General features: G+C 43.2%; 1 protein-coding gene across 8 annotated transcripts in view; it reads left to right on the forward strand.

Moving 5' to 3' along the window:
• Window positions 1-451: 451 nt before the first annotated feature.
• abi1a (abl-interactor 1a) overlaps window positions 452-26,984 on the forward strand; it is a 78,789-nt gene continuing 52,256 nt past the window's right edge. For all 8 annotated transcript variants that reach the window (XM_056299684.1, XM_056299688.1, XM_056299685.1 and 5 more), the window contains exons 1-2: window positions 452-645; window positions 17,381-17,548. In XM_056299684.1, coding sequence (XP_056155659.1) covers window positions 529-645; window positions 17,381-17,548 — 285 coding nt within the window. In that variant the 5' untranslated portion in view covers window positions 452-528. The remainder of the gene's footprint in view (window positions 646-17,380; window positions 17,549-26,984) is intronic.

The raw sequence follows: 26,984 nt of genomic DNA on the forward strand, positions 1-26,984 counted from the left end.
CTACGGAAATACGCGAATCAGATATTTCCTACAAGGTCCACAATGCACCGCTCATCGTGCGCTCGGCGGAAATGTAGTTTCATTTAGTTTATCGCGGTGCCCTACGTGTTTTAAAGAGAATATGGAACGGACAAACCGAGAGCATTGCTGAGAATCGGAAACCTCAAAGTTAACGTGGTGTCTCAGTGTTTCGCCGTCATCACGAGCTCATAACATATATTGATATTATATCGATACAAAAACTGAACAAAACATTGTACTCTAACCAAAGGATGGTGGGATGTGTAGTGACAGTCGATGCAGTGTAGCATTGTGGGATACGTAGTAAATTCTGGCTACTTGTTATAGACTTGTGTGGGGGGTAGCACTACATATCCCAGAACCCCTTAGCCGAATTGCGCTGTTGGGTTTTTTCTTCTTCTCTCTTTTCCCCGTAATGGGGGTGGGCGATAATAGCGGAGCAGAGTTTTCAGAGGCTTTCAATCACAGGGGGAGAAAGCGAGGAGAGGCTCTGCGGAGAGATGTAAGATGGCAGAGCTACAAATGTTGTTAGAGGAAGAGATTCCTGCCGGCAAAAGGGCGCTCGTAGAGAGTTACCAGAACCTCACCAGAGTCGCAGACTATTGCGAGAACAATTATGTTCAGGTAAGATGGCACAACATTTACGAAACACCCTGCCGTGTTAATCCCGGAGTCCTTTGTCGTTTGGACGGCGGAATGCTGAGACAGGAAATGTGAAGAAAAGAAACTGGATATGGATATGAGACTCTCCTACTCCATGTGTCCGTCCAAAAACCTCTATATAGAAATGACTAAAAATGTACCTTTTTATTACTTACTGCGGTGAACACCGCCAGCTTATTCAGTGGGACTGGTGGTCGAGCAATGTTCACATTTTATTCCGTTTACACAGAGGGTGTGTCTAGTTTCAAATAGTCTCATTTCAACTGCTCTCATTTTGATTTGCGAGTTGATGAGCTTGATTTGTCCGTCAGGTTGATGATCGGGAAGTGTATTACAAATGTCTGATCTCCACAAAATGTATTTAACCAGTGCTTATGTACACACACATATATTAACAGGAAAGTTACTGTACCGCTTTGTTGCCGACACTGCCCTACATCCACGGCACTGTTCCTGTTCAAGTGCCTGTCCTTTCATTCGTTATGCCTTCACCAACGACTTGCATTAATTTTATAGTTGTATTTCTCTGAGCAACCGATAATAACACGTTTTTAACCCATTAGTTGATGATTATCAGCGTGGGAATCCGCAGTAGGTTATTTGTTTGGACCAAGTAACACTTATGAAGGCGCAAGATGTTGTCATGGGAGGAAGCTCCCACTTCATGACAGACCTCCCAGTAAATAGACTTTAAAGACAGGGACATCACGCTTTTTATTTGGTCAGTATTGATTGAAGTATTGATTTTTTTTATTTTCTTTAGCCTGTTCATGACAATAGGATTGAGGCTGGGTGATTTAGTGCTACAACTAACGACTATTTGATAGTCGAAGATTACTGAAAGGATTAATCGAATAGTCAGATAACGAATCTCACAAAACAATAGCTCATGTCATTGACCATCATGTTTAGTATCGACTCGGTGAGGGCAGTGGCTTGCTGCGGTGTACACGTCTGCTTCTTTTGCATAAAGCCATCCACATGGTACCTTTAATCTTCTTCGGAGTCGGACTGCATAAATGTTTTTTTTAAAAAAAAGACATTTGTCAGGCAAAAGGGTAACGTTACTCTTTTAAACTCTTAGAATCCTGCACGCCGGTATAGACGGGAGTTGTAATGGCTTTATGTTAATGTTAAAAGCCATGACAACCCCGTCTATGCATAGCTAGCTAGCTAACAAGCTATCTTACCGAGGGGCGTTCGCACCGTTCCAGATGCCCAGCGTGCCTCCTCTTCACATGCTCATACATTACTGATGTGCTCCCATGATAAGCAAGTTCCACCTTATAAATCTTGCAGTTAATCCTTTTCTTTGCCAAGTTGAGGGCGAAATGCTCCCAGACTTTATATTTTTATTGAACATTGTTCATATTCATGTACAGATTCTTGAAAAAAGTTCATTACAAAACAAACATGGCAAATATTTATTCCATCCAAAAATACATAGACATATCCAAAGTGCAAAAGTCCCAGACTTTAGATGTTTTAGGACGCGATGGCGTTACATCGGCCGCCGCCATTTTGCCGTTTTGTTTACCTGCCCTGTCGCTTCCATTTCCGTTCTCGGTCGCTTTTGCGCATGTGCAACTCTCAGAGCGATACCTTACTCCAGGGGTCCCCAATTACTTTTCATAGCGGGCCACTTTTAGGGCCACTTTTAAAACCACGGGCCACTCGACCTCCAGCAGCATGTTGTTCGTTAGTTTGTTTTGGTGTCGATACGTTGCAGGTATTATAATTTAAACAGAGATTTTTCATCTATTTTTCGATATATTACTAGTCTTACTTTTACTAAGAAATTAATTTTTTTTTAGTAGGGAAATTTAAAAAAATCTTCCTTCTGGCATTTCTCCAAAAATTCTCGCGGACCATAAATCAACCCGTCAAGGGCCGGACGTGGCCCGCGGGCCGCCTATTGGGGACCCCTGCCTTACGCCTTAGCTACTTCCATCACCAGCTCTGGTGAAAGGGCAGCCGACGTTTACTTCAGGTCCACAACGTGAAATACATGCTCGAAGACGTAACCGAGGTCGACAATTAAATTCGTTAGCAACCAATTTGGTCATCGATTTTTGTCGATTAATCGTTGCACCCCGAACTGCCAAAATCAAATATCACTGTATTTTCGACTGAATTCCTCAATGTCGGTCGTGTGTTAATATTTTGGGAATGACGATTTGTGCTTTCATAACATATTTATACAGAAGAATTTTTTTGAGAAACGATCGCAGATGGAGGCATTCATTATTCGTCTCACTCCGCTAAAGCAGTCAGATAATTTGATAATATTGCACCGCTTCACTGTAAAGCATCCTTTAGGACCAGGGAATGATGACGCTTAAGTTATACTACAGTACTTCTATAATCAGTATCCCAGACGCTGTCTTGTCTCACATAATGATATTGATACGATATCGATATATTGCCCTGCTTGAATTGGCTTTCGGTCAGTTTTGCGAATGTCAAAATTGAATAGATTCGGATATCGATTTGATTGAATAGTCACAAAACATTTAATTAAATAGGCAGTGTTATGGTTATCTGCTTGCTCGATGTGTGAGATGACAAGAGATTGAGAAACTCGGTGTTGCAGTCTTCCTTTTAAAAACCGGAGAACTGGGATTGATTGATTGATTGATTGATTGATTTAGGGAGTCTAGAATTAACGTCTGACTGACAGCTAGGGGCAAGGAACTGGAGATCCGGCCAAAAAAGCAGGAAGACAACCCGCTGTATCAAGCAAAGAGGGTGTGCCCATTTCAGCTGTAATGTACAGGATTCCCTGTAATTTGGTTTTCTGGGTAGTTTTTCTCTTTTCTCTGTCTACCCCTTAGATTAGCTGTGAGGCAAGGCTTTGAAGCTTTTTTCCAACAAGAAGCAGAAGTTGTCTAGTTTTCCTCAGCATGATTTTCACCATCTGTGAAATGCTGTGTTCGGTGACTCCATGTGAATTTGTGAGTCAGGATCTTAATTCTTTGGCTTGGAACAACTTTTTAACCAAGCAATTTATAACAAGAGTTGGGACATATGGTATGATGGTATACACTTTGGAACTATATGTACATAGATTTAATAGTACAGTATTTTGTTCTAAGAAAACATATAACAATGGTATTATGAAAAATATACCTCCACAATTGTTGTATTTTATAGGTTATGTTGTATTTTGAGTATAGGCAGAGTAGCGGTTTCTGGCACATCTTTACCAACTTCCAAGGTGCCTGGAGAAAGGAAAAAGTCTGAAGAGGTCAAATCTCCTGCAACACTTATATTATACACAAGAACACATCTCGATCCACGTGTTTCGGCTTGTGGCCTTCATCAGGGTCATCAAAGCATGTTGGGTATAGACCATTACAAACCATGCTTAGATTTAATTACGGTGGCTTGCAGTAAAATCAGACCAATGAAATGATTTCTCAAAATGACACGACATTTGTAAAAAGGTGTTTTCTGCTATTACCAAGAGCCTATGGGAAATGGCTAGTAATACTTAACTGAATTTATAAATCAATAGTAACCTCCAAATCAAATTACCAAGATCATCATCTGTCATCTTTCACACCCAAGATGAAACAAACCACCTTCTGTAATGTGGCATGTACATATAGGCCCCTTGTGAGTTTAAGTTGATCTTGAATGCCATTAGCATTTTTTTTTTAAAACTCTGCATTATTTTTCAAAGTGAGTGTGTCCTTCTATTCCTGCAAAGCACTCGTTTTAGTGTTGACATACATGACTTTAAGCTCTGTGGCACGCGTAAGCTCTGTGTGAAGTGAGTGCAAGGCTAATGCACATTTCATAAGCCTTCTTTCTGTCTAGCCTATATATTCACTCTGTTCCTCCGTCTCTTTCCCTGCACCCTCTTTCTGTCATGGAAACACTGAACTGACTGAACAACATGCAAGGCAACATGTCTCAGCTTGAATCAGCTTGTCTTTCTAACAACCTCTCTCTTCGTTTCCATCCGGCGTTTTCCTCTGTCTCTATTCCTGTCACAGGGGCTTTGGCATTGTGGTGCCGTTTTGCTGTAGTAGATGGTAAAACTCTCCATTTAAAGAGGGACAGATCACAGCCCCACTCTCCGACTGATAATAGTGAGTTGTGTGTGTGTGTGTGTGTGCGTGCGCGTGCGTGCGTGCGTGCGTGCGTGTGTTTTTAGGGTGAGAGACAAAAATACACCCCATTACAGGTTAAACTTAAGTTTCCGCCTGGCCTGCTGACTGCAAATATGTGCCAATAACTGTTGAAATGTGTTGCCTGTGTCAGGAAGTTGCTTACTAGTGCGATTACAGGGATAGTACTATAAAATAGCCATTCACCATAACTCTGATAGACACCTTAACAGTTATTCTGAGGAAATATGTACTTTTGTATTTCACTAGTAAAGTGAAATGGAAGTAGCATTCTTTATTTCCTCTCAACATGGTGAAAGATGCATATGAGAGTCTTATTTATATTCTTGCCCTTCTGGGATGCACTCAGTACCATATTTATTTAACCTGTGTGACAGGAACAGCCACTTTAGACAAGGACGCTGAGGCATTGGGCCACCTGGCTACATTGGCAGGTCATGCTGGCATATGTGTAGAAAGGGCCAATTGGCAGCTATGTTACATCAAACTAATTTTTCTCCTCAATGTATCTATGTAATATTCGGGACGTAATTTAAACTATTTCTCAGTCACGCTTTTTGTCTGTGCCGAGTTTTCCAAAATTGGTACTGCGATTTTGAGAGGCTCTATCAATGTGGGCCATTGTGCAGTTGCTCTGCGCCAGCAGCCTCACATCTGAGAGGAAAGCCCATGTGTCTTGAGACAAAAGGAAAAACAGTTGCCCTCTTTATGTCTCGGTCACATGACCATGGTGTACCTGTTCCTCACTGCTTCCCAGCAGGACTAGTGTTGGGTTTCTCCCTTCGAAGAAAGCCAAGCCAGCCCGAAGGTGATAAATATGGCATTTTCATGCCCCTCTGTCTCTCTGAATTACCAAGTCCTGTTTTCTTGCTCCTCTTTTCGCTCACTCTCTCAGATGACTGGCCTGGTTTTTCTCATTGCATTGAGAGCCTAGTGGCTCCGGGCCTACGAGCCAAGCCCATTCATCCCTTCCACCACCTGTCACCCGCCTCAGCCGAGAGTGTTCAGTTTAGTCAAGAGCGTCAGACTGATTTGCTTCAACCCGATTGGAGCACAGAATACAGGGATGTGCATGAAGGCAAAAGCTGCTTTCAAAACCACAGTAAAGGAAATCAGTTATTTTTTTAATCTAGTTCTAAGAAGTCAAGAAAAGCTGGGCTTCATGTGTGTTGTGCAACTGGATTGATAAAGTACAGTCATTAAAATTTAAAACTAAAGGGCATTTTGATGTACTTGGGAAAAGTTTGAGTCATCCATCTGCAGTTTCCTCATGTTGTGACTGAAAAGACATTTATGGAGCACTCCTCTGATATGAGGAAATGTTGAATAATTAATCATTTAAATGAGAAGAACATTATTTCTTTAGTGTCCAAGCAGTTGCGTTTGCCATGTCTTCCAAAGAATACTTACTTTCTGTCTCGACTAACCAAAATAACAAAATAACAGCAACTCAAAAATGGCTAATGAGTCTCTGTCATGTGCAAAGTTACCCTTTGTGTCCCTTAGGTGACATACTGATGGAATTTTTAATTGTGGTTTGGCAGTTCTTCAAGGTTAGCTAGACCTTATGGCCTTTCAGTCAGCCTCCATCTGCCCCAGTGGAGAAGAGGAAATGAACAATTCTCTAATCATCCTTCCGTGTTTGATCGGACCGAGTCTCATCTTAAGAATACAAGAAATTTTCTTCATCAGACTTGACATTTTTCTGGTCTTTTCTTGTCTCACTGTCGCTTCCAATATCTTGAACAATCTCCTAGCTGGCATGAATTGTTTAGCAGTGGCATATGTTTAAGTGTGGTTTCATTTCATTTCCTATTTGGAAAAACAATGTTGATGACAATTACCATCTTTTCAAATAAGGGCGGTGTCAGGTTCATGCACACGCTCAGTGAACTGGCTTCTATTTCCTTTGCTTATTCTGCTATATTTAATTTTCCTGTAACAAGGTTAATGGTTGAGGTGTCATCCATTTTTTTGAGATCATAAACTGGGAATAAATACATTTCTATTTCAAGTTCACATAGCCCCAAAAAATGTACAGTACACGATAACACAACAATGTAGGGTGCATATGGGTGTGTCAGCTGTTGAGCAACCTGACTGTGGACAGAAACTATTACTGAGATGGGTGGTGTGTGATTTGATGTTCCAGCAACGTTTTTTTTAGATGGAAGGACTGAGAACAGAACATGAGCGGGGTGGCTGGTGTCCTTAATGATGTTTAGCCTTTCCTTTTGCAGTGAGGGGTGTCAATATAATGAAGTTGGGGTAGCTCCACGCCAGTGATTTTTGCTCCTGTCTTTACAGTCCTTTGCAGCAGTCTGCAGTCTTGAGCAGTCAGGTTGCCAAACCACACTGTGACACAGCCCGTCAAGACACTCTCCATGGTACTGCCATAAAAGCTCATAAGAGTTTTGGTACTCATACCAAAACTATTGAGACACCTGAGAAAATATAGTCTCTTTTGTGCCTTCTTCAGGATGCATTTGGTGTTGAGAGACCATGTGAGGGTGTCCGTGATGTGTAAACTGAGAACTCTAAACTTGTCCACAATTTCAACAGATGACCCATTAATGGAAATAGGAGTGTGATTTTCTCTGGTCTTTCTAAAGTCAACAATGATTTCTTTTGTCTTGTTCACATTTAGAGAAAGGTTGTTATCATGGCACCATATGGTTAAATCTTCCACTTCCCTCCGATAGGCCCCTCATCACTGTCACTTATTAGTCCAATTACTGTGGGGTCATCTGCAAATTTAATGATGCTGTTGTTATCATATATGAAAACACAGTCATGTGTAAACAGACTGTACAATAGGGGACTGAGACAGCAGCCCTGAGGCACACCTGTTCCAAGAACTAATGTGGATGAGTATGTTTTACCTATTCTCACAGTCTGAGGCCTGACTGTCAAGAAATCAAATAGCCAATTACATATAGAGTTGCCCAGACCAAGACCTCTGAGTTTAAACACTAGTTTAGATGGTACAATTGTATTAAAAGCAGAACTGTAGTCAATAAACAGCATTCTGACATATGTATTTTTTTCTTTACAAGGTGTATTAAAGCAGTATGCAGAGCAAATGAGATAGCGCCATCTACAGATCTGTTGGAACAGTAGGCAAACTATAATGGGTCAAGGGTAACAGGAATGTTACAGCTTATATATGATATAACCAATCTTTCCAGGCACTTCATAATAACAGAGGTCAAAGCAACAGGTCAGCAATCATTGAGGAAAGAGACAGGTGTTATATTAGGTACAGGCACAATGGTGGTTTTCTTAAAACACACTGGAACCACACAATGACAGGGATAGGTTAAAAATGTCAGTAAAAACCTGAGATAGCTGAGTGTAACATACCTTGAAGACATGGGTAGGGATGCCGCCTGGGCCAGCAGCTTTACAAGCCTTAACCCTTTTAAAAGTTTTACTCATATCAGCCTCTGTCACCTGTAGATCGACTTTTGAGTGAGCACTGTACTGCCGGGTCCAAGTTGTGCGCTTCAAAGTGTGCATAAAAGTTGTTAAGCTCATCCGGGAGAGAGGCAGTGGTGTTGATATGCACACTGGGTTTAGATTTATAGTCCATAATTGCTTGCAGCCCCATCCACATTCACCGCGAGTCAGCCACTGCAGTCATTTTCCAGTTTGTCCCTATATTGTATTTTAGAGGCTTTGATGGCTGTCCGAAAGTCTTACCTGGATTTTTTTTTGTAGCATTCCTCGTCCCCCGATTGAAAAGCAGTGGTATGCTTCCTCAACCTCAGGCGAATGTCGCTGTTAATCAAGGGCTTCTGGTTGGGGTAAGAGCGAATAGTCCGTACTGGGATACAGTTATCCACATAGAATCTAACATAGCCAGTGACTGATTCAGCATACTCATCCAAACTCGAGGCTGAATTCTTAAAGATTGACCAGTCTGTTGATTTAAAACTTCCGTGAAGTTTGGATTCATGTTTTGTAGTCGAGCACTGTACTGTCCTCACAGTGGGCTGTGTGCGCTTCACTTTGTGCTTGTAGGCAGCAAGCAAGAACACTGACAGGTGGTTGGATTTCTGAAAGTGAGGTCGTGGGATAGAACTGTAAGCTGCCTGAACCATGGAGTAACAGTGGTCGAGAGTCTTATTGCCTCTGGTTGGGCAGGTGAAATGCTGGTAAAATTTTGGTAGCAAAGATTTTAGGTTACAGTGGTTAAAAGTCCACCACCACAATTGAAATGGCCTCAGGGTGCAAGTTCTGCCTGTTATTGGCTCCATACAGTTTGTCCAGCACCGCTGCGGCAGTAGCATGCAATGGTATGTAGACAGCAGTTAACAACACCCAGGGGAATTCCCTTGGGAGATAGAATGGTCTGTACCTTATTGTTAGTTGTTCCACCACTGGAGAACAAGACTGAGAGACTACTTCCACACCAGTGCACCATGAATTATTAATAAAGAAGCACATACCACCTTCCTTGACCTTGCCAGTAGCCATCATGGAACGGTCCATGCGGTGCACAGAAAAGCCCTCAAGTTGTATAGCCCTATCAGGTGTATTAGGGCCCAGCCAAGTCTTTGTAAAGCAGAACATACAACAGTCCTTCATGTCCCTTTGAGAGCTTATTCGGCAATTAAATTCATCCACCTTGTTGTCGAGGGACTGGACATTAGACAGTAGTATGCTGGGAATCAGGGGCCAGGTAACAATAATAATAATAATGGATTGCATTTATATAGCACTTTATCTAGACACCCAAAACACTTCACATTGAAGGGGGGGAAATAACTTCAACCACCACCAATGTGTAGCACCCACCTGGGTGATGCACGGTAGCCATTTTGTGCCAGAACGCTCACCACAAATCAGCTTGAGGTGGAGAGGGAGGAATCATTGAGCCAATTACATGGGGGATGATTAGGTGGCTAGATGGAGAGAGCCAATTTGGGAATTTTGCCAGGATACCCCCTCCCCCCGCCCTTTGTGATAAGTGCTATGGGATCGTTAATGACCACAGTGAGTCAGGACCTCAGTTTAATGTCTCATCAGCACAGTGGCCCCATCACTACACTGGGATTTTTTTTAAAATTAGGGCCAGAGGGAAGACTGCCCCCTACTGGTCCACCAACACCACTTCCTACAGCAACTCATTTTCCCGGAAGGTCTCCAATCCAAGTACGTACCCGCTTAGCTGCCGTCATTCGGCGCAGCCAGGGTACATGTTGATATGGCTGCCAGCCATACCACCGTCCTCGCCTCACCAGAGCACAACCTCATTTACCTCGCCTCCGGCAGTGCTGTCTACAGCCATTACTCCATGGTGGTACCTGTTTGTTGTAAGTAATCTCTCAACAAGTCCCATGGCTTCAAGTTGTTGGGAATGTCTAATCTTATGTCCAGTAAAGTCTGGCAATCATAGGTAATTGTGTAAGACGTGTTTTGTGCAACAGAAGTGACATATAACAGGAAAACAAATAACAAAGAGAGAGCAGCTCATAGCGAGTTGCCGTAGTACAGCGCCACCCCCCACCCCCCCATTTTTCACCCCAGTTGTACTTGGCCAATTACCCACTCGTCCGAGCCATCCCAGTCTGTACTCTACCCCCTCTACCGAGCCGGGGAGGGCTGCCTAGTGCCACATGCTTTCTCCGATACATGTGGAGTCGCCAGCCGCTTCTTTTCACCTGACAGTGAGGAGTTTCACCAGGGGGGCGTAGTGCATGGAAGGCTCACGCTACTCCCCCCAGTTTCCCCTCCCCCCTGAACAGGCACCCTGACTGACCAGAGGAGGCGCTAGTGCAGAGATCAGGACACATACCTACATGCGGCTTCCCCCCCGCTGACACGGCCAATTGTATCTGTAAGGACCCCCGACCAAGCCAGAGGTAACACGGAATTTGATCTGGCGATCCCCATGTTGGTAGGAAACGGAATAGACCGCTAACCCACCCGGATGCCCTCATCTTCCTTTTTTTTTAAGCTAGTGATAAAACATTTGTAACCTTGTTTGAGGCAAAAAGGAACTAGTTCAATCGGATAAATCCAGAGTGGATTATTGGGCTGTTATATGGGCTGTTTATTCAGTTTGGTACCAGTATCAATTAATTTAATGCTGAGGTTTGTGACAGAATGAGTTACATGGCAGCAGAGGGCTTGGTTGAGGTTAACTTCAAGAACATAGTTGGAGGGATCCTTACATAGCCGTCGGTTCAAAATGCCAGACACGTCTCTCTTGTAATCTCTATCCATTGGCTGTACCTTTTACCCCAGTCAGGTCCTGGATCCCTGACAGCCACATCAATACAACAACCTACAGAGCACTAGCTCTCTGTCGCCTGTCTCACTTATCTCACCCTATCCAATCAACTGTAATCAGCAGTAGATACATCACACGCAGCAGAGTGCCTTGCTTGCTCTATGACCTTCCAATGGGATTTACAGTCATTCACCGGGGCTAGGCTTTAACAGCCGATCTCAAATGATCTCAACTGCACTTTCCCTCATTAGTATTTTAACAAAAGTTGCCTTCCAGGAGAATTTTTTGCCTTGGAGTAAGTAATAGGATCTTTTTTTTTAGCCAGTCTTTTCATTGTTTTTGCAATCGTGCATATCTGTTATGATATCATCTTACTCATCCACTTCATTGTGTAGATTTTGGATATGGCACCACTGCTGAACTCATCTTTACAACAACGCATTTCCAGGCATTGGAACCCGAGCATCAGATATGTTTAGACAAGTCCAATTTACTCCAATTTTTACTAAGAATTTTGAAGTGTATACAAAAGTGCAAGTTAAAAGTTAGTGCTCAAAATATCCAACATTGTCAATGGACGATCACATTGCTGAGCTGCTTCCAGTCCAACTTGCAGGAACGATCATCTTACTTACTTAAGTTAGTAGTAACTATCAATAAACTACCCAGCAAGCACAACTGAGAAGTCATAGATAATAGGTAATCATGTACATAATCTGAGGCACTAGGGTTTGGTTGGTTGTTGTTGTTGTTGTTGTTAAAAGAACAGGTTTAAGGCTTGAGATCTAATGCCCTGTCTAGCATCGGCATTTCCAAATGAAGCCGGTGTGTAAACTGGTATAACTGATATGTATAAGGCCAAAAAGTATGAAAATAAGCGCTTGGTTGTAAAGAAACCAGAATTTTAATTTAAGGCCGGTCTCTGTTGTGAGGAATCTGTTATTTGCACATTCTGAGAAGTTGAAGGGAGACCAGTAGAGTGATAGCTCCCAAGACGGTGATGTTATGTTTGTTTTTAGTCCATTTATGCTCATTTGAGAAACTTGGGGCTGTGACGGAGCTCTTCAACAGTACTTGAACGTTTCAGGAACGATGACATGTTCAAGCATTCCAGACATTCCCTGGCTGGTTTTTCTGAGCGAATTTCCCCTCAGGACAAGTGGCGGCGCATAACCTCAAATCTGCTTGTCAGCGGTTGAAACACAGGAGTGTGTTTCATAGTACTCTCGCCATAAAGTGTTGTTTCAATGTAAAATGTTCAGACTTGTCTCATCTTTCAGCATGGTAGTTGAGTCAACAAAATGACAACGACTTAAGCCCATCGTGAATCTCTCTCATAGCCATGTCAGGAGTTGTCAAACTTTGGCTGTTTTTGAAACTTAAAAGTCAGGCTGCGCATTTAAAAGGGATAATCCTGTCAAAAATCTTCCGAGTTGTGAATAAGACATTGGTTTTGGTTTCCACTATGTTCTATTTGTCATGTCAAGACAGGGTAAGGGGAACTCATTTCATCCGTTTCCTTCTCCTGACCCCTGAACAGTCTCTCTCCTCGGGGAGGAAGTCTTGGCCTTTCCTTCCTATTGCCTCAAAGCAGCAATCCAACGCCCCTGGTTTAAAAAGTCACAATTTCACTCCTAGGTTCTTCTCACTTATCTTAGTAGAATTGCATTAGTGAACCAGCCCAATTTATATGACAGTTCACTGTAATGCACCACTGCATTCTCACATAGCCTCCTTTGCTGGCCTTAAACTTCTCTGGAAAACCAACCCACTATGGTGGTAAATTCTACCCCAACCCGTATTTCAGTTTTAAAGAATGCCTGTTGCATGTGATATTTGGTGTTAGTCATGTGTGGAGGAAAATTTGTTCTTGGATCACTGATTTTTTTTTTTAACATTTTTTTTTTTTTGCATGGTGGTGCTGGTTGTGTGGCTCGGGTCCTGGGCTGTTCTGGTGGTGTCTGGACGCTGCTTGGCATCCTCCGCATCATATTCATATATTTTATAATTCCGTTATAATGCTGTTATCCTCTTTCATTGTTGTATTCTGTAAATTGTGTACACACAACATCCATTGTACGTTGTCCATCTTGGTAGAGAGATCCCTCCTCTGTTGCTCTCCCTGAGGTTTCTTCCTATTTTTTCTCCCTGTTAAAGGTTTTTTTTTTTTTTTTAGGGAGTTGTTCCTTATCTGATGCGAGGGTCTAAGGACAGGATTTTGTGTTGCTGTAAAGCCCCTTGAGCCAAATTTGTCATAAGTGATATTGGGCTATACAAAGAAAATTGACTTGACTTGACATATTACCATTAAAACTAGGCTGTATTTTAGCTATAGTAAATTTTCCTTTCACTTCCCTCATATTGATCGAGCTCCCAACTTGAAGTACATTATGAGAAAACCGTGTGTGAAATTTTTTTTCCGGTTTCATCCCAGCTTAGGTACGATTTGTATTCTCTTTCTATTCCGTCATTAATCAGTTCTGAAATATGAGATAGAAGGGCCCCCAGGAGCCTTTCAGCTTTCTGCAAACTTGCCTTGTCCTCTTCATCTCCCACTGCAATCCGGGGCACTCAGTTCAGTTTTATTTGATTTCAAAAAGAGCAAATAAATACTTTGTTTCTCGTTCAAAAGAACGTCCTTTAGATAACACCCCTTGTTTTCTCTGGCTTCTCAGAAAAGCTCGTCTACTACTTCTGCTATATTGTTTGCCATGAGGACATTGCTGATGTTGAATGTTTTGCCAACCAAGAATTCCCGGGTGTCGGTGCAAGGAATCCTTTAAGGCTTTGTGGGACATCTGGCCTTGGACGCATGAGAAAGTGTAGAGACGAGAGGGCAGTAACCAGAACGGGGGTGGCTATGGGATGCCGACACTGGCAATGCAATCAAGTGTCACATCTGTCTTGTTGACGCCCACCAGACCTCGGCCCACCACTGACCTCACATCACAGCTCCAAGTTTGGATCAGCTTACCCTGGAAAATGTTATTTCCTTCCATTCTCCTCAAGACCAAATCCTCCATTTAACATTTGTTTGACATTTTGGGTTAACTATGAGGGAATGAGCTTGTTCGTTCATTGTTATAATAAGATGTTGGTGTGTAGCTGACTAGCTACCGTATTGGATTTTTCTTAATGTAAGAGCTTTATCGTACTTATCCTTGAGGGAGGAAAGAGACCCACTTTAACAGAACATGTTTTGCTGAATTATCCAAATGGACTATTAAAGTTTATTCGGGAATTTAAGCAACAAATGCCCATGTTGCTTTAGGGTTTAAGGCTTGGAAAAGAATACATGAATATCTTTTTTTAATGTGTATATGAGTAAGATGGACAGTAGCGCAACTGATTTTTTTTTTTTTTACATTGAAAAGGGGTCTTTTAATCACAGTTATTTGATTCCCTAGTCTGCAGGTTGTGTTTTTGAAATTTCACAGTGCATGGGAACTCATGTCTAACTGAAACTAAAAGAATGAAATAAAAAAAAGGTAATCTCTAAGTGTCCAGTTAGAAAGTTTAAGTTCTATAATGTACAACCCCCCTCAAAAAAAAAAAAGAGGGAAAAAAACTGTGTTGATAAATCAGACTGAGGCATTTCAATTAATGTTCCAACAGTTCATGATTGTGTACACTTTGTGTACAATACTGAATGGTGCAGCTTCCTTTGTGTGTCCGTCTAAGCACAGTAAGGCCTCATGGGAACTGTGCAATCCGTACACAATTCCTTGTGAGCATCATATATCTTTAAGAAAGGCAAGAGAAGACACTGGGATGCTAATCCTTAAAAAAGTAAATTTTGCTCTGATTTACTTCTTGAGTTGTAGGCCATAGAAGAAGAAAAAAAAGTCCTAGTCTAGGAACCTAGCTGAAACACCTTTCATTCAAAATGCAAAAAAAAAAAAAAATGCAGCACTTTGTGCTGTGGAAGTCGCTCCAGCTTACATGAAGACTTCAGATTTTTATTTATGCACTTATTTTTCTCATGAAGTGTGGATTCTCTCTCACATTCTGAAAATTTGCAGTGTCAGTCGTTTGTGTCTCTGTGTGCAGATGAGTGCATATACTGTTCCAACAGATGGCTCTTTGGTTCGAGTCCTCTGGAGAGGTTGTTATCATAAAACACATCTGCTACTCTGATCCCCGCTGGTAGACACGCCTCTGATGCTGTTACCTCTTCTGTTGGCTGAGGCTAACCAGCACGGTAGCTCTCTGGGTCAGGGGATTGGAGTTCACTCCTCACAGAACAACACGCTTTGTTTCCCTCCAAACAACTTGTTTGTCCCCGCCCTCCTTGTCCCTCTTAATTTCTTTTTTTTTTCTTCTTTGTATCGCTTCGCACTTACTTTCCTCCCACTTCCCCATTTTGAACATGGTATCTCTATTTTTGGATCTGTCTGTGTGTTGTGGCAGGGATTATCTTGGTTACTCTCTGACTATGCTTATCCATGCGTGTTGCTGCAACTACTCAAGTGCAACCAACCTTAGCCCATTTTTATTTGTTTTCTCTCTTTCACCCTTTTATATTCATTTTCTCTCTTTCACCCTCTCACTCTTCACATTGTAATTTCCCAACATGTGTACTGTAAATAAAGTATATCATGTCATTTCTTCACTTTCTCTCACTCTAGTGTTGTCATCGGCTCACTTGGCCCTTAGATCAGCTGGGAGAGCTTGATCTGCTGCGTCTGATGGGCCTTAGCACTACGGCCCTGCCCGTAGCTGTGCCTGAAGAGGAAACACCGAGGGCAGTCTGACAGGACACAGAAGCAGGGCAGGCTAAGCTAACTGCTAGCCCATGCAGACTGGGAGTTGCGATAGTCATCCTGGCTGCCGTTTGTTCTCCTGGACAGTGATTTTTTTTCTTTTTTCGTTTGGATATATGTGTTAGTTTAGGTATATATTTTTAGCTTTTGCTTGTGGTTACCACAAACGCCGCCTGCCCTCGCACTGCCCACCTCCTGCCACTGTAGCCTGCTATCAAAGCCCACCAGTGCCTCCCTATCCAGGCAGTGGTCTTTGGACTCTGCTTTACAAGAGAGAGGTGGGGATGAGCCTACAGGAATCAAACACTTTATCTCTGTTTGGTGCTAAGCTTGCTGTTCTCAGATTGCTTCAACTTGTTCTAGCTGGTTAGGTGACTATAGAGAACATGACATCACTACCATTTGCCCAAATTCTAGGATTTGTCGGTGCACATCCATGGATGTTGGTGTACCGCTGCTTCCGGTGTGGGAAGATGGCAGTGCAAATTCACATTTGCAGCGGCCTCACCCAGTACCCATGTGGGAAGATGGCAGTGTGAATTCACATTTGCGGTGGCCTCACCCAGTACCGTCCATGCAGTGTCTTTGTCCACGTCCGCGCCTAAGTTCGTCTTCGTTTGATGGCTGGGAGAGCTGGCGCTGGATCGGCTGGGAGAGTTTGATCTGCTGCATCCTGTGGGCCCAGCGGCCCAAGGCCCTGCCCAGAGCTGCACCCGAAGAGATAACACTGAGGGGTGTCTGACAGGATGTGGAAGTGGGGCAGGCTAAGCTAACTGCTAGCGCATGCAGACCAGCAGTTTCCATAATACCGAGGGCAGTCTGGCGGCGGCCTCACCTAACATTGACTGTGTTTTTAGTTTTGTCATGTGGCATGTGGGGAGGTGTATTGAAGGTGTCTGGCTGGGAGAGCTAGCATTGGATCAGCTGGGAGAGCTTCATCTGCTGCATCTGGTGGGCCTATGGACCACGGCCCTGCCCGTAGCTGCGCCCGAAGAGGAAACACCGAGGGCGGTCTGACAGGAGGCAGAAGTGGGGCAGGCTAAGCTAACTTCTAGCCCATACAGACTGGAAGTTGCGATAGTCATCCTGGCTGGCGTTCGTTCTCCTGGACAGTGATTTTTTTTCTTTTTTCGTTTGGATATATGTGTTAGTTTGGCTATATGTGTTCTTGTAGTTCTTGCAGTTTTTGGACGTGTGTTTTTCATTGTGTTGCACCGCTGTGGGCTGGGGAGGGAGGGCGATGTTTCATTTCATTCCGTGTGCGCAGGTGCATGAAATGAAATGACAAATAAAGTGTTCCTGATTCAGAGCAGCAAAAAAGCACATGTGGTTGTGGTAATTGTACTATATGCCAGATAAGAAAAGCAGTATGTAACCTTAAAATGCAATATTCCAGATTGGGAACTTGCACTCTCTTGTTTTGAGTAAGATTATGCAGTATACTCCATATTGCACATTTACTACAGAGAAAGTGTTTTCCAGCATTATCAATAATAGCAACAATGCCCTCGTCTCAGTCTTTCTCTATTTCTCCCTCCCTCACCTCTTGTTCTCTGTAGGCCCAGGACAAGAGGAAAGCTCTGGAGGAGACCAAAGCCTACACCACCCAGTCCCTGGCCAGCGTGGCCTACCAGATCAATGCCTTAGCCAACAATGTGCTGCAGCTGCTGGACATCCAGGCCTCGCAGCTGCGGCGCATGGAGTCTTCAATCAACCACATCTCCCAGGTCAGTCATAAACACGCACATGCATGCACACACATTTTTTCTGCATCCACATTTTAAGCATTTAGCAGATGCTTTTATGTCGAGTCAGCTTCTTGTGTACACTTCAACTGGTCACTTCCACTAGTTTTTGTAGGGATCAAACTTGTGAACTCTTGGTTAACACTAGAACGACCGGGATTTTTTTAGGGAGTTGTTCCTTATCCGATGCGAGGGTCTAAGGGCAGGCTGTTGTGTTGCTGTAAAGCCCCTTGAGGCAAATTCGTAATTTGTGATATTGGGCTATACAAATAAAATTGACTTGACTTGACCTAAAATGACCATGGGCGGTCAACATGACCGCCAGTTTTTAAACTCTATATTCTGTCAAGAATAGTACCCAAATGAGATATTAATGCATTGCATATGTTAGTAAGTCTGCTAGGAAATGACTGACACCAAAATTAACATTTTAACAACTATAATACTATTTTTAAACAATTTAAACTTTAGAGAGACATGGTCGAACTTGAATAGCAAAATTGAAAAAGTGAAAATATTACCTGAAAAAAACAACGGAAAACACATATTTAGATTAGATTAGATTGATTTATTAGCCACACGACCAAGGCCAGTGGAATTTGTTTTCGGTACACATTAAATCTGCAGCACAATGCATACATGGACAACAACAGACACTCCACATATTATCACTAACAATACAGCTGCACAATAGCAGAAACAAACATATCACGCACAACAATTACGTGAATGGTGGTGTGCATGCCAATGGTGTGTGAGGAGGGGACTATAGGGAGGAATTCAGAGTCCTGATAGCTAGTGGGGAAAAAAGCTGTTTGTGAAGCGCTTAGTCTTATTGGACAGTGACCTGTAGCGCCTCCCTGAGGGAAGGAGCTGGAAGAGGTGATGAGCAGGATGTGAGGGGTCGGAGATGATTTTCTTGGCTCGCTTTACAGCCTGGTGAGTATGTAGAGATTCAACTGAGGGGAGTGGGTTGCCTATGATTTTGGATGTCTTGTTGACAATCCGCTGCTGTTTTTTCCATGTTTGACTGTCCGTGCCGCCGTACCATACTGTAATAGAAGATGTTATGATGGACTCGGTAATGGCTGAGTAAAACAGAATGAGAAATTGATGTTTGAGGCAGTATTTTTTAAGTTGCCTAAGAAAGTAAAGTCGTTGTTGAGCTTTTGCAATGATGTGTTCAGTGTTAATTTTCTGCTTCAGGTAGTGATGGGCGTCTCCATTCATTTGTATGGGTGTTTTGGGATTTGGGACGCATCGGAAGTCAATAATGAGTTCTTGGGTTTTGGCTGTATTAAGCAGAATGTTGTTGTTTGCGTACCAAGTGACAGCTTGGTCTACTTCAGTGCAGTACTGGGTTTCATCATTGTTGGAGATGAGGCCTACAAAGGTTGTGTCGTCTGCATATTTTATTATTTTCACAGAACTATTCGTGGATGTAAAATGGGTGGTCTAAAGTGAGAAGAGCCAGGGGGAGAGAACACAGCCCTGAGGAGCACCTGTACTGAGGGTAAGAGGGTGTGAGGTTAGGTTATTAACCATCACCCTCTGTGGCCTGTTCCACAGAAAGCTCCGAATCCAGTGGCCTATGGCTTGATCGATGTTCATATCCAAGAGTATGGTAAAGAGTTTGAGTGGGTTGATGGAGTTGAAGGCGGAACTAAAGTCTATGAACAGGATGTGCTCGTAGGTGTTTGGTGATTCCTGGTGTTGCAGGGCGATGCTAACTGCATCCTCAACAGACCGGTTGGCTTGATAGGCAAATTGATGTGGGTCCATCATTGGGGAGGTGCAAGAGTTCAAGTGTGACAGAATGATGCGCTCAAATGCTTTCATGGCCACGAACGTAACAAGGCCTATAAAACATGAAATGTAAAAAAAGAACTGAAAATGAATATTGAAACAGTCCCAAACAACGACCAGAACTTAAAAACTACTAGAACGACCGCCCACGGTTTGTAAACTATACATTCTGTCAAGATAAATACCGAGTTGAGATATTAATGCATTACATATGTAGTATGTCTGTTAAGAAATGACTGACACCAAAATTAAAATTTTAACAACTTTAATACTATTTTTCAAACAATTTAAAATCACTGTTGTCCAACGCCTGTAAATACTGCCACACCTTGATGGTAGTCATGGTGCATCTGAAACGGCGTCTGTAACCAGACATGTTGGAAATAATCAAAAATCAAGCTTAGACTGTTACTGTGCACTGGAGAACGCTAATGTGTTTCTAGGACAGAGCAATGAATTTCACAAAGGAACTCATGTGACCAACACACGTCATGAATAGTGACATGATGCGTACGATCACGTGCAAATTACAAGCGGTCATTTTGACTGCTCATGGTCATTTTAGGATGATCTTATTGTAACTTTGTGCAATTGATCTAAAATTCGTTTTAATGCAAATATATGCAATTTTAGGAGCATTCATGGAGCATCAGGTCTGTATCTTTTTTTTTTCACAAAGTTATTAAACTTTGAAAATCCAAAACGGTCATCATGACCGTCTTGGTTGTTCTAGTGTTAAGTCACACACACACACACACACACACACACACACACACACACACACACACACACACACACACACACACACACACACGTGTGTGACCACAACCCCTGCAGCTGTGGAGAATGGTACACCATTTTTACCACTTCTACTCTCGGGGGCTGGGATTTTCACTCTCACACAGACACTTTTTTTCCCCAGTGAATCTACAAGGCCTTTGTGTGTAGGATGCTTGCAGTGTTGATGATGCCTTTTATGATGTTTGATAGTCTAAATGCCTGAGTGTTTGGCTGAAATACTGGTGCTCTGTTCGTCTCGTGTGCACTCGCCCTTTCCCCGAAGATATCTATCTATCTATCTATCTATCTATCTATCTATCTATCTATCTATCTATCTATCTATCTATCTATCTATCTATCTATCTATCTATCTATCTATCTATCTATCTATCTATCTATCTATCTATCTATCTATACACTGCTCAAAAAAATAAAGGGAACACCTAAAAACACAATATAGACCTCGATGAATGAAATATTTCAGCTGAAAATCTTTATTTATTAGACAGAGGAATGTGTTTAGAGCAAAATAACCTAAGAATGATCAATGGAAATCAAAATCATTAGCCCATTAAGGTCTGGATTCAGAATCATACTCAAAATCAAAGTGGAAAATGAGAACATAGGCTGATCCAACTTCTGTGGAAATTCTTCAAGACGATTCAAAATGAGGCTCAGTAGTGTGTGTGGCCTCCACGTGCCTGTATGCACTCCCTACAACGTCTGGGCATGCTCCTGATGAGACGACAGATGGTCTCCTGAGGGATTTCTCCCAGACCTGGATCAGGGCATCGGTCAACTCCTGGACAGTCTGTGGTGCGACATCGCGTTGGCGGATGGTACGAGACATGATGTCCCAGAGGTGCTCGATTGGATTCAGGTCTGGGGAACGTGCAGGCCAGTCCATAGCATCAATGCCCTCGACATACAGGAACTGCTGACACACTCTGGCCACATGAGGACGAGCATTGTCATGCATGAGCAGGAACCCAGGGCCCACTGCACCAGCATATGGTCTGACAATGGGTCTGAGGATCTCATCCCGGTACCTAATGGCAGTCATGGTACCTCTGGCTAGCACGTAGAGGTCTGTGCGGCCCTCCAAGGATATGCCTCCCCAGACCATCACTGACCCACCGCCAAACCGGTCATGCTGGAGGATGTTGCAGGCAGCAGAACGTTCTCCACAGCGTCTCCAGACTCTCTCACGTCTGTCACATGTGTTCAGTGTGAACCTGCTCTCATCTGTGAAGAGCACAGGGCACCAATGGCGAATCTGCCAACCAAGATGTTCTCTGGCAAAGGTCAATCGGGCTGCACGGTGTTGGGCTGTGAGCACAGGCCCCAATTGTGGACGTCGGGCCCTCATACCATCCTCATGCATTCTGTTTCTCACTGTTTGAGCAGAAACCTGCACATTAGTGGCCTGTTGAAGGTCGTTTTGTAGGGCTCCGGCAGTGCTCCTCCTGTTCCTCCTTGCACAAAGGACCAGATAGCGGTCCTGCTGCGGGGTTGTTGTCCTCCTGCGGCCCCCTCCACATCTCCTGGTGTACTGGCCTGTCTCCTGGTACCTCCTCCATGCTCTGGACACTGTGCTGGGAGACACATCAAATCTTCTTGCCACAGCACGCATTGATGTGCCATCCTGGATGAGCTGCACTACCTGAGCAACTTCTGTAGGTTGCAGATACCGCCTCATGCTACCTCTAGTGGTGTGGGCACTAGCAAAATTAAAAACTAACCAAAGATCGGCCAGAAAAGATGAGGACAGGCAAATGGTCTGTGGCCACCACCTGCAAATCCATTCCTTTTATAGGGGTTGTCTTGCAAATTGTCTAATTTCCACCAGGTGGAAATTAGACAATTTACCAACAGGTGAAATTGATTCACAAATCGGTGTTGCTTCCTAACTGGACAGGTTGATATCTCAAAAGTGTGATTGACTTGGAGCTACATTGCATTGCTTATGTGTTCCCTTTATTTTTTTTAGCAGTGTGTGTGTGTATATATATATATATATATATATATATATACACACACACACGCACACACGTGCACACACAAATACAATGTAAAACCATTCTTCATAGAATATTATAGCTGGCTGTGTTTAGATGCTATGTAATACAAATTTATAGACACACACACACACACACACACACACAAGCACAAACACATAGTATAACCTTTACACTTACAAGTATAGCCAAACCCGGTGTAACCCTGGCTTCCCACATCAGCGGTCAGAGCTGTATCCTTACAAACTGCATGTCTTAAGCATGAGGCCTCTGCCATGTGCAGGAGAAGGTAAATCCAGCCTCCCATCCAATGAAGTCATTAAAAGATCAGATCAAACACAGGCCTGGAGCCATGTGGCATCTCATGCCGTACATTTAGAGCTGGGAGCCATTGGCCAGACCACACATAAGAGACTCGTAGTCTGGGCCATGGACGGCATCCAAACATTTACACTCATAGGCAAGTCAGGACTCAGTTTTATGGTGGCTTTCTTCTCTACTCCGTGTTGTTAGGCTGCTTAGGTATAAAATGGACAGAGGGGAAGGGTTAATTTGGGAATCAGGATCCTTTTTATCGGCCAAGTATATGTGCATATACAAGGAATTTACCTTAGTGGTTGCTTGTGTGCTTGTTAAAGTCATAATAAAAAAATAATGATAAAACACAATGCAAGGCAATAAAAACTTTAGATAACAAGGAAACAGTATATGCATACAGTAGTATATAAACAACCCAGAAAATAAATAGAGACAATGGGCGTCTTTCCCGTGTCTGATGTCTTTGTGTTGTTTTGAGGGACCCTGTACAAAGATTACCTGAAATTATTGAACGATAACTTGAAGGACAGATTTTCAAACAAACAGGGAGCAAGAGAGAGATTTTCAAACAGAGAGAGAGCGAGGGGCAGAGTGGGGGAGAGTGAGAGAGGGGGGGGGGGTCCAGCAAGTGACCAAAGGGAATGTGTGAGGAAATGGAAGAGGGATGATATGATGACATACCTGACTTGAAGAAAGTATTGGGAAAGCCACCAGGGAGAGTCTCACAGATAGCAATAGGCAGGAGAAAAGTCAGATTTTGAGTCATATTCTGACAAACGGCAATCGGTCCATACCTTGGTCATTACAACACTACCGCCTGTCTCAGTTTCCATGACAATGCTTTGGGCCACCTCACCAAAACATATCAAACAGCCGAGTTAAACGGACGGAGTACTTTTGTATCAGGAAAGAAACCCAGTGCCAAACTATAAAGGTCAAGCATATTATACATTGTTTGACTGTCTTCCCGCCTAAATTGTAAGGGAATTACACAATCACTTGTCTTTTACAGACTTTAATGTATGCCGTTCCCAGTCTTTGTGTACTTTCTGCAGCCATGACAATCCAAAGACATCTGCAGGAGTCAACACACAGTCACGATCAGTCCAATGGTAGTGGAGAAAGAATCTGATTCCCTCTCCTCTTGGACTCCATCTTTTTGTTTGACAAAAAAGAGAAAAGCAAACTCAGTCAGGAGCAAATCTCTCAAGTTAGAAACTCATTTCCCCGGGGCTGATAATTATCACCACTCTGCTTCCCATTCATCTCAAGGTCTCTCTCTAATCAGCCCAAAATGGTCCCCTCTTCTGCCTAGTTGGGAAGTTGGGAAGTTGGGAGCTGTTTGCCTCAGTTATTGGCAGATTTGCTTTGATAATTTGCATGATAAATGATGCGCAAAATACGGTTTTTGTTCATAATAATCACCCTGGTCAAATGGTTTATTGTCGAAAGTTGAGGTGCACCCTAAATATTGTGTTTCTTTCCCGGAGATTCAAATTTCGAAATCTCTCATCTTTCGGTGGCCTACCACAAGACAGCACCTCTTAATCTCTGTTTGAGACTCGTGTCAGCCCTTTGACTTTGCCTTTGGTACTTCATCTTCAGTCTGTGTAAACACGTGCCCAAAACTACGTTTGGTGAAGGATCTGACTCTTTCAAGTTTGTGTGTCATTCTGGGTGTGGTGAGACATGGGCTGGCGTCTGGGGCTGCTTACCGTGGTCTGCCCACAGTGAGCTCTGGTTAGGGCGTGTCTGCTGGTATCTCCGACTTCGAAAGGGTGCATTCTCCTGAGATGGAGGATGCAGTGTGGTTTTCTGTAAGCACTGAATAAAGCAACACAGCATGTCTTTTGTATGCTTTGGCAGGCGGATGGTATCTGTAGGGTATTTTTTTTCTTTTTTTTTTTGAAATAAAGAGTAAAACTAGTGACTCAATTCAGTCCACTTTCTGCAGCAGTCAGTAGCCATGCCATATAGTGGAAACAGTGTTTTATGCACCCTCAAATAGCCTCAAAACGCATCTAAGCATAAGCAGTTCTTTTGTATTGTAATTTAATTAAGTGCATTCAAATGACCCGGTGTGTTTGTCGTTTCTCTCTCTCTGTGTGTGTGTGTGTGTGTGTGTGTGTGTGTGTGTGTGTGTGTGTGTGTGTGTGTGTGTGTGTGTGTGTGTGTGTGTTGTTGTTGTTGTTGTTGGGTCACGTTGCCCTATGTAAATAGCTTATACTTGTTGATATTCAATGACTGCCCCAGTCTCTTTACAATTGTAGTGAATAGGAGAAGGGTGCTCTTGAATACATCTGTGTGTAGACCAATGTATGTGTGAAACACAAATGTATTTGCATGGTTCTTTACCTCTGACAGTTATAATTCATTTGAAGCCAGGCTTCCTCTGCAGTATTGTGGTTTAGGAGAGAATAGAGCAGCTAGCGAGGTTTCCACCTTGCAATGAGTGTGAAGTGGCTGCTAAGAGCCTGTGAACAGGGAGGGCTTTGTCTGTCCAGTGGAAGAAGAAAGTGACTCGCATTGAGAACCTCTGATATTGCCAGAGAGAGAGAGAGTTGGGGATGGGTGATGGGAGGCAGCAGGAGAGGTTGTATGTAAGTTGTGCGTTGTATGCAAGGAGAAAGCCCAGCTGATGCCCCCCCTCCACACACACACAAACATTCATAGTGATTGGGGGAGAAATAACTCTTGATGCCCTCTACGTGTGATGTTAAGACATTTGAATGTTTCTGTCTTTGAAAAGTCTCACAATAAAGGCTTCTGTGGAAACACGAGTAACTAAAATGAATGACCTTTTTTTGTTGCCACATCTGTGTCTTATGACACTATCCTAGTCAGGGGAGATGCTGACTCACTCATAGGAAACAATTGAGGGAAACTCCATTCAGCAAAACATCACTCAAGGCTTTATAAGTCAATCAGCCACAGTAAAAGACTTTGCATTAAACTGGCAACTCCTCAGAATTCCCAAAAACCTGGACCATTTTTAAACCTCCAGGTAGTTTTTTGGCAGAATTGGTAACATTTTTGAAATATCAGTAATTGTATTTCAGCCAGGCCTACATTTTAAATTACCAAGTCAACTCAGTTCTTCGGTTTTTCTTTTTTTCTTTCTTTTTTTTAAAGCTTTGTAATTTACATATAAATTGAAAGTTAGATTTTGAATACTCTTCCTACTCTCAATCAAAAATGACCCTTTTTGTCCAGGTCTTTAAAGAGTGTGAATGCGGAGAATGTGTTTTACGACGCTGTTCCCCCACCGGTTTTGCTGTGTTGACAACATTGTTAATCACTTCTCATTTCATTTCATTTGCACTGGGCCACAGTTGAAGTTGGGGCTTGCCAGCACTCACATTTGAACCCATTGACCACAGCACAATGATGAAGTAGCAGAATGTCAGACTCGATGCAGAAAAGCAGCTGACACACACACATGCATACTGTAAACAGTCCCAGGTCAGTCCCATGACTTTGTTCTGAACAGTGTGGAAATATTCACATTTACGCCTGCACTTCATTTGCATCTCTTTATCACCACGTACCTAAAAAGCTCGCCCGGTACGTAAGTACAGGATTGGGCTCTTGGTGTAGTACTTTCATGGCCAGAGTCCGGTGCTTGGTACTTTTTGTCAGTTTTTTTTTATCCCTCTGTCGTTTTATCTTTCCTGGGATCTAGCGTGCAGTTTCTTTTTCTTCTGGTGCGGCTGGTATCTGATGACATCTAGGTGATGATGTGAGATTGTGCGAATACACACACACACACACACACACACACACACACACACACACACACACACACACACACACACAGGGTCTTAGGGTGTGTGTGCCTGTTTGAATGCTGCAGCAGTGGCTTTTTGACCTCCCATCGAGGAGGAATGACAATCATCCAAACAGGAAATGAGGTCGTTCAGACATGTGTGTTAGTGCGTTGGTCGTGTTGGAGGGAGTGGGCGAGTGGGTGGGTGGGTGTGTGGAAGCTCCTTGTGTTTCCTGCTGATCCCCAGTGCTTGGCTGTGTATTTTGGTCTCGCTCCTGCCTCTGAACATGGTGGTCTCTGCCTCTGCCCGTCTCGTGCTTGGTTGTGAAGCGATTCAGTGTTTCTTCCCTCTCAGAGCGGGCCTGTATTTCTTTCTTACTCTCAGTGCTGGATAACTGGACTCTGTGTTACCCCGGCTTCTTTTCAGTGGGGCTTTCTGTGGACGTCTCCGCCTGTGTGGCTGTGTTCAGGTGGGCCCTTGGGGACAGTGGTAATTAGGAAATGGGCTGGAGATATTGGGTTGTTAATGGTTGAGTCCCTCGACCGGTAGAGAAATGATCCCCACTTGTTCAGCAGTTACTTATAACATAGCCTACTCAATTTCCATTTGCACCCACGGAGACGCTCAGCGGCTGATGGGCGAGGACTCTGGCTGTGATGTGGACTGTGCCAGATGCTCTGTGAATAAAGGTCACTGGTTGTTGTTGTTGTTGTTGTTGTTGTTGTCGTA

Source organism: Lampris incognitus, chromosome 19 (genome assembly GCF_029633865.1).
Source record: "Lampris incognitus isolate fLamInc1 chromosome 19, fLamInc1.hap2, whole genome shotgun sequence".
NCBI lineage: Eukaryota > Metazoa > Chordata > Actinopteri > Lampriformes > Lampridae > Lampris > Lampris incognitus.